At 33.8% G+C, this 17,799-nt stretch overlaps 1 protein-coding gene across 8 annotated transcripts in view; it reads right to left on the reverse strand.

Annotated features, from left to right (window-relative positions):
* DGKB (diacylglycerol kinase beta) overlaps positions 1-17,799 on the reverse strand; it is a 378,030-nt gene that overhangs the window by 134,393 nt on the left and 225,838 nt on the right. For all 8 annotated transcript variants that reach the window (XM_054273525.1, XM_054273526.1, XM_054273527.1 and 5 more), the window contains one exon: positions 2,247-2,311. In XM_054273525.1, coding sequence (XP_054129500.1) covers positions 2,247-2,311 — 65 coding nt within the window. The remainder of the gene's footprint in view (positions 1-2,246; positions 2,312-17,799) is intronic.

The following is a 17,799-nucleotide window of genomic DNA, read 5'->3' on the forward strand; positions in this document are numbered from 1 at the left end:
CTGAAGCAAATACAACACCTGTGTATTTCAAAAGAATTCTGCACACAATTTAAAGTTTCTCTTCAGTAAGGAAAATTTTTGCATGCTCGTTTTTCAGAGTAGAACCTCAGTGGAAGGACCTGCTCTGAACGATAGCTGTGAAAGTTGAAATGTTGGAAAATTAGGCAAGAGGAAACTAACATAAAAGCAAAAAAAGAATTATTTTTTTAAAATCACAAGAGATATGCCCATGTGACAGTGTAGGACTTTCAAATGAGTAATGTAGGGTTTTCAAAGGAGCAGGTGCTGTTAACTATGGAGTCCACTATGAATCAGACAGGAGTTGGACTTGCTGAGGCTAAATAATTTAGATTACATAGAAAATTCTACATTCTGGTGAATTAAGATTTGAGGCTTAGCAGACAACTAAAAAGGGGGTTTCTTTTCATACCCTCCAGGAAAATGCTGCTGCAACATGTTATTGACTTATTTCAACACGCAAATAAGTGGTAATGAAAAAAGCATTTGTGAATGAACATCATCTCTATTGAACAAATATAGAAAATCCCTTTTTTTTTCCTCACTATATGAAAGAAAACACATTTTAAAATATCAGTTTCTATTATACTTTCCTCAAGTCTTTATACTGTTTTTTAGAAAGGCATAACCTTTCTGAATAATTTTTATGTATCTAGAGAATCTTTGCTTTTTTCAAGCCCTTTCAATATCTCAGTACCAAAGTATATAGGGACTGAGACTATATATTTTTGTAACTAATTTCCTTAAGATAATGTTAGAAATATCAGGTTCCTTAAAATATAGATGAATTTCAAGGTGAGTCTGCTAGCAGATGTTATTAATGGCATATGATTTATTGTGACATGAAATCTGATCTGAAACTCGTGTTATTAGCTGAGCTTTTTATAAATTATAATTGCCAACTGCTGAAAATATGCAGAAAGACCACTGATAAACTAGCTTCATCTTCAGGGCCTGGAATATCATCATTTGCTAAAAGTCCAATATCTCTAGTCCTGCTGGGAGGGTACAGTACATTGGGATGCATAGATTAGGCTTGAGTTCAGATTTTATCATAGTGTAATTCTTTCAGAATGAGAAGCACCAGAACTAGGAAAAGGAGGTTATAGCAAACAAATATGTACTACTATGCGACTTAAAAAGAAACAGACACTTGGGTTCGCAGTATGTTATTGTACAGATGCTAAGCAAATTGAGGTTTTGCAAAGAAGAGACCCACATTCTCACTATTAGCTATAAAATATATACTTTTAACAAAAAAACAGTAAGCAAGATAATTTTCAAACATATTTAAAAATAATTCTGTACAGTTCTTAGATGAGAAAACAAACAGCATATTTTATCATCCTAAGGTCTAGGAAGATTTGCATCAACAGGAGACTTTCCAGGTCACCCTCAGGGAAAACTAAACACTCTATGGTTAGGTTCACAGTGACAAAACATTTGTGTTAATAATTATTTCTAGACATTCTCTGTTTATTCCAAATAATATTGCATCTTACTTTACTCTCCCCATGTGTCTTTAGATGTTAATTAAAGTTTCTGAAATGTTGCTTTTACCCACCACAACTTACTTGCTAAATTACCTAAATAATAAGAAATAAACGTAAACATTGCATTATGAATGTTATCTACTCAACAAACCAAATATTGAATTTACAGTAAACGTAATGCATTTTTAATCTCCAGAAAAGCTCTGCAACAGCACTAAAGATTCAGAGAGCAACACAAGAAACAGATGCAAAGTCTCATTCCTGACTTTTTTTTGTAGAAGCAAGTTGTTTAGTGATAAAAGCAGTTCTGTGTAAAATGGCATTCACTTGCCCTTACTAAGAGTACACATGGAAGAGCCCCCTGTCAATGTACCAGTGCGAGTGTGGGAATGAAACATAAGGATCACCATCTGCAGCTGTCTAAGAAGTGTTCTTCAGTGCCTAATGGCAAAGTGTCAGCTCAGGGATCCTCACAAACACAACGTTTCATCTTGTCCATGCTAGCCTTACAAGACAAACATTCCACCTGTGAGAAGAGCTTATTTATAATGCTATTCATTTCAGCTGAAATACCAGATATCAAAAAGTTACACTACAAGTAGTCTGGAAGCATACACTTAATATAAAATGAACCAATTTCCTCTCTTTCATAAGAATCAATATTTTAAAGATGTGCGAAACTTAACCCCTCAAAGAACAAAATATTTTTATATGCATATATTTTTAGATTCTTACCTACTGTTGAACTTCTCTGGATGTTTTTCCCTCATGATATGGAATCTGTGGGCAATTGAAGCATCCTAACAGGACAAAAAAAAAAAGCACCCATAAATCCTTTTGAAAATTGCAAATCAGAAGACCCAACCTCTACACAATGCATATCGTTTGTAAGGTATTTTGTGAACTGTCATTTTCAACAACAGCAATACTCTTATCACTTAGAAAGCTTACAGGTACATTGTTCCCAGAATGGGATGTATCTGAACTTAATAATTCATTATTCTTCCTGAAGTCTCCATTACATCTTTTTACAAATCAGACATGATAGTTTTGTGTAGTGAAAGTGTCTTCAAATTTTATACAGCGAATAATATCCAGATACGGTAAAGGTTTACTGTAAGACCACTGATACAGTTCTGTCTTCCAAAGAGACAAAACAAACTAATTGAAATCAATTTCTTTAGTAAAACTGGGTGACAGATTCACCAAAGTTTCTTTACATGTTATACAAGTTGATATTTCATATGGAACTCAATAGTTTTCTCTAAAACTGGGTAGCAAATAGGAATAATGTTAGAAGACTCTCCATTTGCTGTATGTCAGGATGTGAAATCATGTGGGGAAATACTGCTTAATATAAAAAAAATATTTTTAAATTAAGTTATTTTTATCAATATTTTAAAATTAACTAAATTATGCTAATATAATCAAATAACATGTATGTGAAATGAAATAGTCATATGAAATATTTATATATCTATAACATTAAGAAGAGGATCGATCCATTGCGCTGGTGGGAGTTGTTGAAAATAGAATATTTGGAACTGATGCGCTAGATCAGTTTTCAAAGCATTTTTTAATCTCCTTTGTAGGTATGAAGAGAATTTTTTCATCAATTCAGATCATGTAATTTTTATTTCTCATACTAATTGTTAAAACTATACAAACTGGGAATTAATCGTTAATTTTTCAATGTTTGTATTAAATTAATTGTGAGAGCATGAAATCTACCAATTCTTGAGCCTTGTAGCGGATAGTAAACACAGAGAAATCCATTTGGATAATGTCTTTGTAGTTATGTCTTAAAATTCTGGATGCATATGAATCTAAATATAAGAGTTAGTCCAGTTTGTAAGAAATTTCAATGAATTCCAGCTTCCATGCAAATAACATTTGAGAAAAACTACAAATAAAACTGTCATTATAACCAATTAGCATCCATATATGAACTTCCCCACCTATTATTTACCAACTTAAAAGACTGTGGATCTATAAAGACTAAAAATTTGAGAGAAATACTAAATTCAACATAACACTATATCTAGCAGCATTTTAAAATATTTTCAAACAATGGGAATTAGAACATGGAGGAAAAGCCCCTAAAACTAAATACTTAAATTATTTACTAGCGATTCCAAACATGACTAAAACTTTTGTTCAAAATAATTTTTATTTAAACAAATCAATGTTAATCTAATTCACAAATAAGCAAGCATTCAATGCAGATATAAAGGCACCCACTAATATAAGCCATGGCTTCAACATTTTGTGTTTCAAAAAGTTTGTATTTACTAGAATCTTAAGCAGGGCATGCACCAGAGAACTGACTGGTCCAACCTTCAATGTTTGGTTTACTAACTTACGGGTGCTTTGAAAAGATAAATGTCGAACTTTAATACCATTAAATTCAAAGGTAAAATTGTTCAGATAGATTGACAACATATAAATAAGCTTTTACAATTATGAATAAAAAGCAATGCATAATTCATAAAATTTTAAACACACTATCTACTTAAGGGTGTAACACAGTATAGAATTTTTAGGCAAAACTTGTGATCACTGATCAAATTAGATCAGTTAGAAGCAACATTAAATGCATTAACTCCATCAAGGTACTCAATTTTTTTTATGAACTTGTTATGTGGTTTCTAAAGATGTACATAGTTTGCTGCTTTATGCACACTGCGTAATTATTCATGTATTTTTCTATCATATTTAAGAATGGAATTGTCATTCAACATTTCACAGTTCTGCAAGGAAATGGCAGCAAAATTCCCAAGTGAATGGTGTTAGTCAACAAATGCCTTATTGTTCTGTCCTGTTATCCAAACTGTCATCTGAAACTTTCAGTGCTGTATTCTCAAACTGCACTCATTTTTAATTTAAATTTATTTTTATGTGCAATTTTATAAGGCAAATATCCACAAGTATCCAGGTGATCCCACAGTTCTTGGAGACGGATGAAATAAAGCTGGCAGTAAACCCTGAGACAGCACACTTCTAAACAATGGCTGCTAGCTGAACTAAAATAATAACTCTGTTAACTTTAGAAAGACCTATCATTCATACTTTATCCCGCATTAGATGCGCCAGCATTAGAAAAGTATAGTTTCATATGAAAAAGAAATGAAAGGACTGTTGCAGTTAACTGTTCATTTTCTAGACACTGAAGCATAAGACAGACCCAAGACAAAATGAATAAAGGAGTAGAAGCATTTTTGAGAGAAACTAGGAAACACTAATCAAGGACTAACTGTCTAATGAATGAAATGAAAAGGCTAATGTGCTTACTCACGCAGAACAAACGCAAGGCACAAACAAGCTAGGGATCAATGCCCACTGCAGATGGCAAACAGGCAGTTGTTTCCATGCAAGGTTGATTTGATCAAAATTTTCCCTTCCCTGAACATTGTCTGACTCCAAAATGAAACAACTGACTTAATGAACAGAGAGGTAAAAAAATAATACACCCAGCTAATTTTGACAGGCAAAGCACGAGACAGGAACACATCAGGTCAATTTCACTAAAAGAAATTGCTGAAGAGCTACTTTTATTGATGTAAACCAGAAAAGTAACTACACACAGATAAGTTTAAACGTAGGGGAGCTGCTATAGCGTCCTTCAGCTTATACTGTCCAACTGTTCTTTTGAATCGAAAGTAGAGTCCTTAGATTCCCCAGCACCAAGGATCTCTTCTCAATCCTAACTCCCCACTATAAAAACCAGCCCATGCTGGCTCTGCATTAGGACAACAAAGCTCTGCTTTAGGGGAAAAAAAGAGAGGAAAAAAACTAAACCAAAACAAACAAAAACCACCAATACCACACAAGAAACTACACTGACTTTTCTGTTTTTCAGGTGTCTGTATTCTTGCACATATTAAGGCAGTACCACATTGACTGGTGTAAGTAAATTAAAAGCAATGGGAAGAATTGAAAGTAATAGGAACTTGACAGTGAGTAGGAATGTAAGTACTGACTCCTAAGAGCTGCTGGAATTATCAGATACCATCCCTGAATCTTGAGGAACAACCATTAGAAGTTTCCTGGCTGATGAGAGCAAAGAACCCTTAGTTGTGAGATTTTGGCTGCATTTGTAACACAATTGATTTTAGCAGACTTCATTCATCCATTTCAAGTAGGGGGAACCAGCCCAACTTGTTTATACACACAACTGTTGTTGGACCAATGGAGAAATGATTTATTTTTTGTGTCAAAAGCTATACTAAAATCACCTAATTAACTATACAGAAACAGAGTAATGGTATGGTAAACCAAGTATAGTTCACAAAATATGCTGACCTTTCCTGGTACCTGATATTGTGAATGGCCAGAAATATATGAGAAATTATTTTCGTATTTTACTGTAAAATTGATATGAAAAAGAAAATCCAGGATTCAATAAAGCAAACTCTCATGCTTCATGATATTACCTAGCAAAGAGAGTAGGATTTTTAAAGAACAATCATTTGACAGTCTGATACTGGTATATAATTTATATAATCTCTCAGATTTACATATTAATTTTTATTAGTAAACTGATTTGCATTCTAGCCTGAAATACAATTTTCCAGCATTACTATATCTGAACCTAAACATTTTCTAGTTTTACAAGTAACAGACCATAAGTAACACCCAAAAATGGCAAAAAAATTATTAATAATAATAATAATCTGAAGAGAAACAATATTGTCAAGCCTTTTGCAAGAAGAAAGGAAGAGTAAGGTCTTATGGCATAACTTTAAAATGAAACAATCTCCTTTCATCCACATTTCAGTCACAGAGCTCATTTTATACCTCTAATTATAATATTTTTCACCAAACCATCCAAGAATTAGGATTTTTTTTCCAGGAGCAGTTTTGCATCAGAATCAATCTTGGGCACAAAGTAATGCCGAGCACAGAGCATCTACAGCAGAACTAAGCAGCCAATTATGTAATTTTGTGTTTCTGAGACTATTATATGAATACTTGAGTTGTACAGTACTATTCTAAAATTCTGCATTTCTTTTTTAATATATACAATATTTTTAGTCATTCACATGTCACATGACAATAGCCTACATGATAATTTTTCTTAACTAAATTCATAGTACCAATCAAATCTGAAAGAAACTGCCACTTTTATATGCCTTTCTTGTTTAGATGGTTTCCTACTACTGTAACATTTAGAAATGAGATGAAAGAACGGGTATTTGAAGAACAGAAAATGCAGTTTATCTCAGTTTAAATTCTACAAAAGTGATCAGACTTTTAAAAAAATATATCTTTACATCACACAAGTATTCAACCAGGACATTTATGTGATGAACACGCAGACATATACACATATATGCACCCTTACATTTGAACCTGTTCAGGCTCTGAAGCAGCTGGGCTATCCTTATACCTCACTCAGGTTTGTTTTAAATCCTGACAGTGAAGATAAGATAGAGAACAGACAGAGCATATCTGAATCTACTCCTAGGAAATGGAAAAAATATTTTAATTGAACTAGGACATTTCTCAAAGTGACCTGCCAAGAAGAAAAGAAGCTTAAGTTGCTACACCTCTTTAATACCTTATGATTGACTTACACACATATATATTCATCTTTTTAATGGGTATTAGCATTACCGGAAAGCAATCTGAAGCAGTCTTTTCAGAGGAGTAACCTTATACATTGTGAATAACCTTATAGAAAGATTAATGCATTTAATATATGTCTATCTATAAGTTGGCTGTGATTAAAATTTCCATTAAATAATAATTTTTATGCTGCTGAACAAACAAATGACCAGTGTGCATCTTCTTTGGATACAAATGATCTGATTATTTTTTTTTTCCTAAGATGCTTCTTTAATTAAGGCTTAATGGATCCACAAGGCTAGGAAGCTTAAGGGATAATTCAGCAACCTGTAATCTTTGGATCAGAATGCAAATCTAACCTGAACAACCAGTTAGCTCACATCAGTTATTAATATGGTATAGTACAGATGTACAAAAAATATCATTGAAGATAGATGAACAAAGTTTTCTGTGGTGGCTTAAAATTAATTTCTAGATAACTATTTACTAGAAATTGTTTTCTAGATAAACAAACGTCCTCACAATTCTGCATTCTACTTTCTGTACATATACATAAAATACAAAAAACAAAGGTACACCCTTCATTTTAGTATTTCCCACTCCATAATAAAAATCTTAGATAAACAAATCATATTGAACCATTGAATGACCAAGTCTAGAAAAAGGCAGTCAAAAAGCTTAAGGTTCTGCCTTGTTTAAATTAAGCTGTCAGTTCACATTTGACTCCTAGGTTTTAGACTAAATTACATTAATTACCCTGAGAAGGAAAAGGGATTAAAAAAAATACTCATTAATACATTAGTTTTTGGTGAAAAATTAGCTACTATAATTGTATTTCTACTGATATTTTGGGCCTGTATAGATGAGAAAAATGGCAGTTTGAAAACATCAGAGCAAGAAGATATTACAAGTACTTAAAACAGCTTTACTAAAGGATACCGGTAATTCACTTTGTTAAGAAAAAAAACTGAGAACAAAAATCTGAGAAATTTGTGTTCCTGGCTTTTCAAAAAGAGCACAGAAACTGTGACGATAATGCTATTTATTTTGTCTGTGATATACTCTAATGGTCAATTTTAAATATATTTCAGCAGTACATGTATTGCTAAGTCAAGTGACAGTTCACACTATAAATACTCATTTAAACAGGCAGTATCTCAAAACCCAAGACAGAACATCAGAACCAGAGTATTTATAAATGATAGACAAAAGAACAGAGGATGGTTTATCTGGAAATAGTAACGAAAAATTTGAAATAGGCCTACAAAGATAAGCATATTTCATCTTTTTATTTGAAGTCAGAATTCTGTGAAGTTTCTGATGATTCTACATAGACACAAAATGGAATCCATTTTGCCAAAAAACCCTGTGTTTGTGCAAAAAACCTCAACCACTCTTATGTTCTGCCTGTGCATAATTCTATAAATTGTGGGCATGTGCAGCTATTGACGCCTTTGGTATTTACTGTTGATCAGTTTATATGGGGTGACCACACATTCCAGCCGTGCAGGGACCAGCCCTGTAAGATAACCCTCTGCACCAGTATCTCAAGGACTTTCTCTGAGAAGCTATTTTGAGTTTTAGAAATACATTCCTATGACAATACATTCCTATGTACCTATATTTTTAAGTCATTAATCAAGTGCAAGACTGGGAGGCAAGACAAGCTATTACCTGACCAGATGTGTCATGAGCCCCACGACTCAATGCAATGCAGAGGACATGTACCCTGTAAGATGATCTCTGCTGAGGATACACTGTGCTACATCTTCCCTTCTTTATATTTGGTCACCCTAAATTTACTGTAACTAGAGAAGAGTTCTTCTAGGTCCATGCTAAGTGTTTATGTGGTCACTAAAAAGAGAAGGAGAAAAGTGATCACATGGCAATTAGCCAACATAGCCATATAGACAGTGTATTAAGTATCTTGTATATTAAAAAGATCTCTGTGGTAAACCTTTAGCAGCATTTCTGATAACTGCTGATCGAGAACTATGTTGAAATAGCCCCAAATTATCCTGCAAAATGAGTTTGAGCAGAACACAATCAAGGACATAGCTTAGGCTGAAAGTCAATACAGGCAACACTATGCAATGCAATTGATCCTTACTTTAGATGTTCCTCAGAGAAACACAGAAATGGCTCACAGGTGTCTTCAATAAAAAGCACAGAAACAAAGTTTACATGAAAAGCCCATCTATCTTGAAACGAATACAGACTTTCATGCCCAGCACTTCTGCAGTTCTTAGGAGAGAAAAGTGAATAATTAGCTCAATTACTAAGCTTTTTTTTTTTTGATTAAATACTAATTAGTGTCATCATATTAAAACTTAGAGAAAAAAGCAAATCTGGGATAAAGAATAACTGCTTGTGTAGTGTCTTGAAAAATTATACTCTAACATGATTTTTCACACACTCTCATAATTTAAAAAAAACCCAAACCACCCCCCAAAATCTCCCCAAAACCCCCAAACAAAAATAAATCCCTTTGAGTATTTTTATTTTGAACACTAATTATGTTTGCATTAGAGTAGTATCCCCAGGGGCTGAATGTAGGCCCTTAATTTCAGCGCCTAAACTGTCAGGGTGATTTCCCTATCCTCCCAGAATGCTTAAGAGTTAGAAGAAAGCCCTTTGGAAAGACTCTCCAAAAAGGCATGTGGACATGTTTCTGCTCTGAACTGTTATTTCAAGATCTTTTGTTTTTAATCACACATGAAACTGAGCACACCTAGCTTCTCACATTTAAGAAGGTATGCCTGAAATGCAACAGTTTGAGCAGTCCTCTGAAATCCTCGATGGGGTTCAAGCCAAAGCTTGTATCACCACCCATTTTATACACTCATTTGCTTGATAGGGATCAAATAATAAATGTTCACCTGACTTCTCCCTAGCAACTTCCCATAACTTGTTAGTCAAAGCCTTGGCAACAGAGTCTTATAATTTTAATACATATTTATGCTATTCATTTGTTTCCATAGCAGGTATTTATTTTTATAAGAAATATGCAAACCACTAAAACATCTCTCATTGATTTATACTCTGAAAGAATATTTTTCTCTTAATTGAAAAAGGTCACTGTTTTCCTCATTCATTATGTTTTCTATTTGAAATTTAAATTTTTGCATTACAATATTATTTATTATCTTTCCTATTGGACAAACAAATATTAATTTATAAAAAACACCTCTAACATACTCATAAATTAGGGCTCGTTTTGGATTATTTATCTACAGACATTCACTTTCTCTCCCTGCTGATTTACGACAAACTTTTTAAGATCCTCTCCCTTACATCTTTCATACAGCCTGTTTGTTCTGTCTCAAAGGTCTAGAAGTAACTTTCTTAACTTTTGTTTAATATCTGCATTTGCTCTTGTGTGGCATCAATCAAAATAGTTTCTGAATCCTTCTCCTTTATTTTCTTGCTAAGGTGTACATGGGTTCTAACTCCTCCCTCCATGGAGGCTCCTTCGAGCTTACTCCCTCCTTTCTCCTCTAACAATACAGGTCTTGTACCTGTAAGCACCTGAGATCCAGTTCAGACCCTAAGGATTTGTCAGTGTGATGTAGCTGTGGGAAGGCAATACCAAAATGGCAGAAGAGTTATATATCAAACTGAGACAATATTTAACAGTAAGTCTGAAAATAACTGGCCAACTAAGAAGCTTTCAAGAAAGAGCGAGATTCACATGAGCTACTCATGCCAAGTTTACTCCCACCACAGTGGTTTCTCTGAAAAGGTACTGCAGAAATAAAATTAAATTGAATTAAATTGCTTGTAACAACATTAGATAGAAGAGATTACACCCTAGGAGATCATCTTGATCACATACTGGTTTTACTGCTAATGTTAATCAAATTTTTAAATTAAAAGGTGAATGTGTATTTGTTTCCATACACAGTGTAATTGGTCAGATTCTTTTTTGAAGTGCAAAACCCAATCATGTGTTACATGTAAATGACCAATATTTTCATTAAAAAAGGGGTTAATAATCTCTGAAATATGTCAACCCAATGACACTATAAGTAGTTCATATGAACAGTTTTATTTAACTTGCTCCCAAGTTAAATAAAGCTCAGGTTTTGCAGAAAGAGCTATCTAAAACATGAAATAGACTAAAAAATGGAACTATATGCCATTTTACTGAGCATTCAAGGACTCAAAAAAAGTATTCTCTATTAATAATAGGAACCTGCTTTAAAAAAAAACCTAAACATGCAACGGCTTAGAGAATGAAAAACCTTTTCTGGACTTAGTATTTGGATATATGGAAAAGTGTTAAAATATGTCAAAATACAAACATGTGGTGTAGAAGATGAATTCAAATTTCAAAAAAATTAATTCACATATATTTTCCTTCCAAAACAAATCAAGCTTTTTCTAGCTTGCTGCTTTAAATAAGTAATTTAGATATGCAAAATATTTTACAGTGATGATCTACCCAGAGCACAACGTACATAGGTTATGCAGTAACTATTTTTGTAGACTCTGGGCATTAAAAGGCTTTGAGGTTAAACATATTTATTTACTCCATAGTAAATAAAGAGGTAATAAATAGAGAGGTTCTGTTATGTGCAATAAAGGGAATAAGCTACAGACTATTACCAGGATACTGATACTTAGGGACAACAAAAACCTTGTTCTTTATTGTAATAAAAAAACCAATAATTGAAAATGGTAAACTTTTTTTTTTTAACAAAATAAACATGGAGTTGTTGAAAATGGTAGACCACAAATGCTTTCTACTGGAAAGGGAAAAATACCCAGAAACTTTACAAACTACAAATTATGCATTTCACTCTTGGTTTATGTAAAACTGTTCACTATTAAGCAATCCTACAGCAAAATAAAAAATACCATTCTTGATGTGGTCAGAAACCCAGGAAAGTGCAATAAAGCCCTTTGCTATAATTTATCATGTACAGAATTTTGAACCCAAGAAATAGTAATGTCCAAACTGCTTTCAAAGTACTGAACTAATCCTTCACAGAGGGTCAAAGAAATGCTTTTTCTGCCTTTTCACATTCCAAGGATCCAAATGTGCAGAAGACCAGTGAAAATGTCTGGAGTAGTGTAGTGAAACTGAGAAATTCCTTAGATTTTTCTATCAAAAAAATTTCCCCAAGACTGCACTTGCATAATGCTTTTTGCCTAACCATCTGGACAGACTCAGTGCGTCATGGTTGTTTAGCAACTTAGGGCTTTCATGGTAGCTTTGAATATATTATACCAGCATCCTATTCTCAGTCTCAAATTGTTTGGGAGGATTCTATATCTGCATAAAAACTCTTTGCATAAGACCCATTTACTCAGGATTTCCAACACATAGGAAGTTTTCTAGAAGGCTAAGTTATTTATACTAAATACTAGGGTATAATACCCCAAATTAATGATCTGCTGTACAAAGTTACTCCCCAGGTGATCAAAGAAAGGGTGCAGACACCTGCAGTGCAGAGGCAGGATGAGCAAGAGTAAGTTCAGGAGACAACTAAAGCATACAAAGTTAGGTCCACAAATTTTCACTGCAAACAACATGAATGGGGCAGTTTCTCTGAACTTTAGGCCAGACAGTTATGCTATGAATATATTTTACAGATGGAGAACCCCATCGTTTTTTGACAATAAATGAATTTGCTTCATGAGAAAGAAAATGCAAAAAAATAAAAATCCTTGGTCTCATGAAAGCATAGTCAAATCACCTTTCCATTTTTTTACCTTAAAAAACAACAATGCAGTAGGCTGAAAGCTGCTCCTAGATTTTTATAAATTTGCAAATCAAAGAGCACCTGTTTGTAAAGTGCTGCTTTGCTCAACTACTTAAATAATGTAATCAATACTAAATGACAAGCTAGAATTCCCAAATTTGCAGCACAGTAAGCAGACACTTGTCTTGCTGATATTTGTAACAAGTAATCCTTATAATGTTAGCCAAGACAAATGTTGTTAATATTAACTTTTACTCAAGCATAAATATCACATCCATATGACATCAGATATTGTCTCAGAGTAAGATTATCTTAATGTTTGCAACTATTTTCTATAATAATAGCATTAATAAGGGCAATGTAAAGCAGTTAAATCCTACTTTTACTACTGGGTACTTTTTTGTTAATGAACAATCAAAACCTACAATAAACATATGCAATTTAAAGATCAGTGCAAACAAAATGTTTCCAAACATTTGCATTAGTCTTTCTTTTAGTTTCAGTTATGTGCATCGTATTCAAAGGTACTTCCTAGCCAGAAGAAATGTACTATTGAGACACTGTTTTAAGGACGACAGATGCAACACACATTTCAGAATCACAATCACAGACTACTCTGAATTGGCAGGGACCTACAAGGATCATCAAGTCCAGCTCTTAAGTGAATGACCTATACAGAAATAGAACCAACAACCTTGGCATTATTAGCACCATGCTCTAAGCAACTGAGCTAATCCCAGTTTCCTTCTGATAAAATGAAAACTGCCATTCAAACTGCCATTACTTTCCAAATAAATTAATCTATGTCAATGTTGCTCAAAGAGGCATTTCATAATGGCCTTTATGTATACATTATCTGTGACAACAATTCTGTTTCTGGAATAAAAACCATTTTTTTCCTTAGATTTCTTTTAGTAAAAATACTTACATTGTTCAAAATTATTAAAGTATCATCTACATCAATTTCAGTGCTATTGCACAAATTGTAAATTATGCTTTCAGAATTATGGATTGAATTTGAAAAGGCTTCAATTTTTATAGTCTTTTGAAAGGACAAAGAAATCTATAAAAACCCCAAGATTACAATTTCAGCATTTAAAATCTACATAAAATAATTCAAACAAATGTTATGATATTTCAGATAATGAAACCCTTCATTTATGCCAATGTGTCCTATTTCACATGTAAGGAGTCAGAACAGATGTCCAAATATTGTAATGCCAGAGAAAAGTTAGGGCATATCTTGATTAACACTCTCAGAGCAGTCCATGGTGTCTCTTTAAAACTGGCATGAGTTACTTGAAAATATCTATTCAAAATCCATTCTAGGAAACACAGCCAGACAAAGTGTTCCCAAGACAAAAGGAAAACAATAAAGCTCTGTATAAGCCTTTTAGCAATGTAAGCTGCATATTATCGACACACCATTCATTGCAATCAACAAATGATTAATTGCAAATTTGTTGCTAAATTGACCACGAAAAAGACAAGCTTCAGGGTACTGTTAAAGAGGAAAAACTTATGTTAAAAATGATTGGAGACTTTTTGCAGTGAATTAATTCTAATCAATACTCTTGTTGACTGCACAGTGGAATAATGACTTCCTTAAATAGCATATGTACCCATTATTGTAGACATTCAAATTAATATTTAACCTATTGCCTTCCTTTTTTTCCCCCCCTTTTGAAACAGCATTTTCTAATTTCACCTTTAAGAAGAAGAGTCTACAATAAACAAATTTTTTGCAAAGTCTAATATCAATCATCTTGGGAGGCATAAGAATCATCTTGGCAGGCAAAAGAATTTAGAATACAAAAGTAATTATGTTTATTTAGGGTATTTACATGATAGCCTTTTTAACTACAACTGGCACGGATGAAATAATGGGTGCCTTTAAGCATATCAACTTTACAAACTTCTGAACAACTTTGCAATTATTTTGTTTGGTGCAAAAGTATGATTTCAGAGTTTACTGGATGTCCCTTTTTCCTCCTTTTGTGAATGCAATCGTATACCTAGAACTTAAACCTTTAATGATAATTTCATTCCTGTGATTATCACAAAATAGGTATGAGGTACTGGGAGAGGTACTTTTGTTATACCAATAGAATTTTGAAAATTGCTTTTTTTCTTGCATTTGACCAAAAGTCTGGTTTCAAATTTTTCTTCAAAACAACAAATTTCCATTAATTTACAAGCACTGCAATGGACAAAGTAATACTTTAATTATTTAAATGCATTCACAGCTAATGCTCAAATTACAGTTTTGTCAATGAATGGATTGAATCATATGTTTAAATGTATCTCATTAATGAAAACCTTTTGGAAATAAAGTTTCTTATAAATGTGGTTTCAATTGAACTGCACAGCTGAACTATTATATTCTTTTATATTCTTGGGGCGTTGGTTGTTTGTTTGGGGTTTTGTTTGGTTGGTCAGTCATGTTTTTGTATGATGGGAGAAGACATTTATTTCAGGCACTAGAAATCTTTCTTCTAATCCTCAACTACTCCTGTAGTGTATATTAAAAAAATCCAAACAAACAAAACATGTATATCTATATAACTATCTATATCAAGGAAGCTAATTTGAAAATATGGAAATTCCTCAGACTCCAAAGGAAATTATAAGATTATCTAAAAAGCACAAATGGACTACCCAAGGATACAGTTCAGAGCTGAAAGTGAAGTTGTTGACAAACTGAAACAATTTTTTAAATGTCTAGGCAGGCCTCATTAAGTTTTCTGCTTTAAATATCTCTGTAATTTTGTCTTCTTTGAGGCACTTAAATGACATAAAGAATTCACAATAACTAGCTTTCAGAGTCTTAGACACAAAGGAGAACCCAACCCCCAAATCTCTACCCAAACCTCAATATAGTAAGTTACTTCCAAACTAGCCTCAAAATCCCATGATTCAGGTATATCTGGCCATACTACTATGTCCTCTTCACTGGAGCACTCAGGAAAGTTCCTCCACTGCCTTGGCAGCTGGAGACCAGCAAGGAGGTACTTGCATCTATCCTTAAGAAACCTTAGCAGAGCTTGTACAATAACTCCACCTAGTCCAGCTGGGCTTAGAAGTTGATTCTTAATGCAAAATTTAGGAAGGTAAGAGTGAAGTGGTACTCATCTAGTGTACTTTCTCAGGCCCCCCAGATTTCTTTCTGCTAAAAAAGCTGGGCTGATAGGAAAATCCTGTATTTCAACAAAAGCAAATGCAAAGATTTGCATCTGAGTGGAATAAGGCTGCCATACAAGGCGGTGCTGAGTGTCAAGAAGATCTGAAGAAAAGGACACAGCAAAGAAAGCAAACAGCATCCTCTGCTCCATCAGAAAGACTGTTCCACCATCCATGCCACAGCAGTGATCCTTCCTCTCTGTTCAGCACTTGGGACGCCACATTTGGAACACTCTTTGGTCTTGGGCTTCCCAATACTGCTAAGACATGGACATGGAGAGACCACATCTGTGAAGATCTGAAGGGAAAGTGTCAAGACAATGGATCCAGGCTCTTCCTCATGGTGCCAAGCAATAGGACAAGAGGCACTGGGCAGAAACTGATGCACAGGAAGTTCCACCTGAGTATGAGGAAGAACTTCTTTACTGTGAAGGTAAGCTTCTTTACTGTGACCTTGCATTGCATGTAAGCATCCAAATAATCTTCTTAAATCATGGGGCCCAAAACTGCATACAGTACTCAAGTGAATCTGCATCTGTTTAAAAGCAGGTCTGTAGTTTGACAGGTCTTCCTTCATTCCCTTCTTGTAAACTACCATTTGTTTGCCTTGTATTTTTGACTTTTCTTTTCTTTTTTTTAGCAGAAGATAATTGAGTGCTGTATGTACAAGCCAGTTTTAAGGCTTTTGTACTATTCTGTGCTTAAAAAAAATATCCACAGAGAGCTGTAGAAAGATTCCTCAGCGATATTGTCTCTAGCAGCTAAATACTATTAATTATAACAGGTTTTGGGTGTTTTTCACAAACTTGTATTGTCCCAGAGCAGCAGACTTTATTCACTGCTAACAATAAGTGAAGCTAATAATGTGTTCTCAAAACATTAATACAAAAGACAACAAAATGTTGTTTTCGTAACTAAGAAATGATGAATTATAGGACAGATCTGTGTTTATAACCAAAAGTGAAAATGCTCTGTCTAGTTTTCATTAATGAGACATAAATGAGATACTATATACTATTTCGTACTATATGGCACGAAAAACCCCAACAACTGTATGACAAAATAGCCTCCACTTGGTATAATAATGCTTTTAAACTTTGACTTACACTGTATCTTCATAAAGAATATTTTTTGTAGGGTTTTTTTGTTTGGTTGTTTTTTTTTTTTTTTGTGTCAACTTGGTGGTTTTGGTCATTTGTAATTCTGATACGTTAACCAAAAAAACTGACATGCTATGCGAATTGAGTAGCCTCTTTGGATTCCAGCTGGCTTGGCTGGATGCCTTTCTAATGGTAATGAAGTCACACAGCTGCTAGGACAATCAGCTGGAGTTCAGATCAGTAGCTAAATGGATATCCAGACTGGCTTCTTATCAGGACTCATTAAAGTTCAGTGTTAACAAACTGTAGGGTTACATAGGTTTACATGGTTACAGCAAAGTGCCTTTTAAAAATGAACTTGTTGGAGCTGAAAAAAAAAATCTCTCCTTTTTCTGCTTATAAATGTTACTTTGTACTGGTCAACACAAGAAACGTTCAACCCTACTCCCAGTGAAGTGAAAGGAAAATTCCCATTCATTTGCATGGAAGTAAAACAAATCAGTTCTCAATGTTTCAGGGATTTTTGAAGAATACTGCTATTCAAATTACTTCAGAATGCCTCAGCTAAAGGGTCATTCGGTATTCAGCTATGTCCAATTTTCAATTTAGAATGCAGTGCACACTAGACCTGTGAGAATTTATCAGCTTTTACTTTGCCCATCAAATTGCTAGCATTTTTATGCCACATGAAAGTGTGAAGTTCCACCATTCCCACAAGAAAACAATGAAAAA

The sequence above is a fragment of the Melozone crissalis genome, unplaced genomic scaffold (genome assembly GCF_028551555.1).
Source record: "Melozone crissalis strain CALT ecotype California unplaced genomic scaffold, PUWL_Pcris_2 ptg000016l_1, whole genome shotgun sequence".
NCBI classification, from domain to species: Eukaryota; Metazoa; Chordata; class Aves; order Passeriformes; family Passerellidae; genus Melozone; species Melozone crissalis.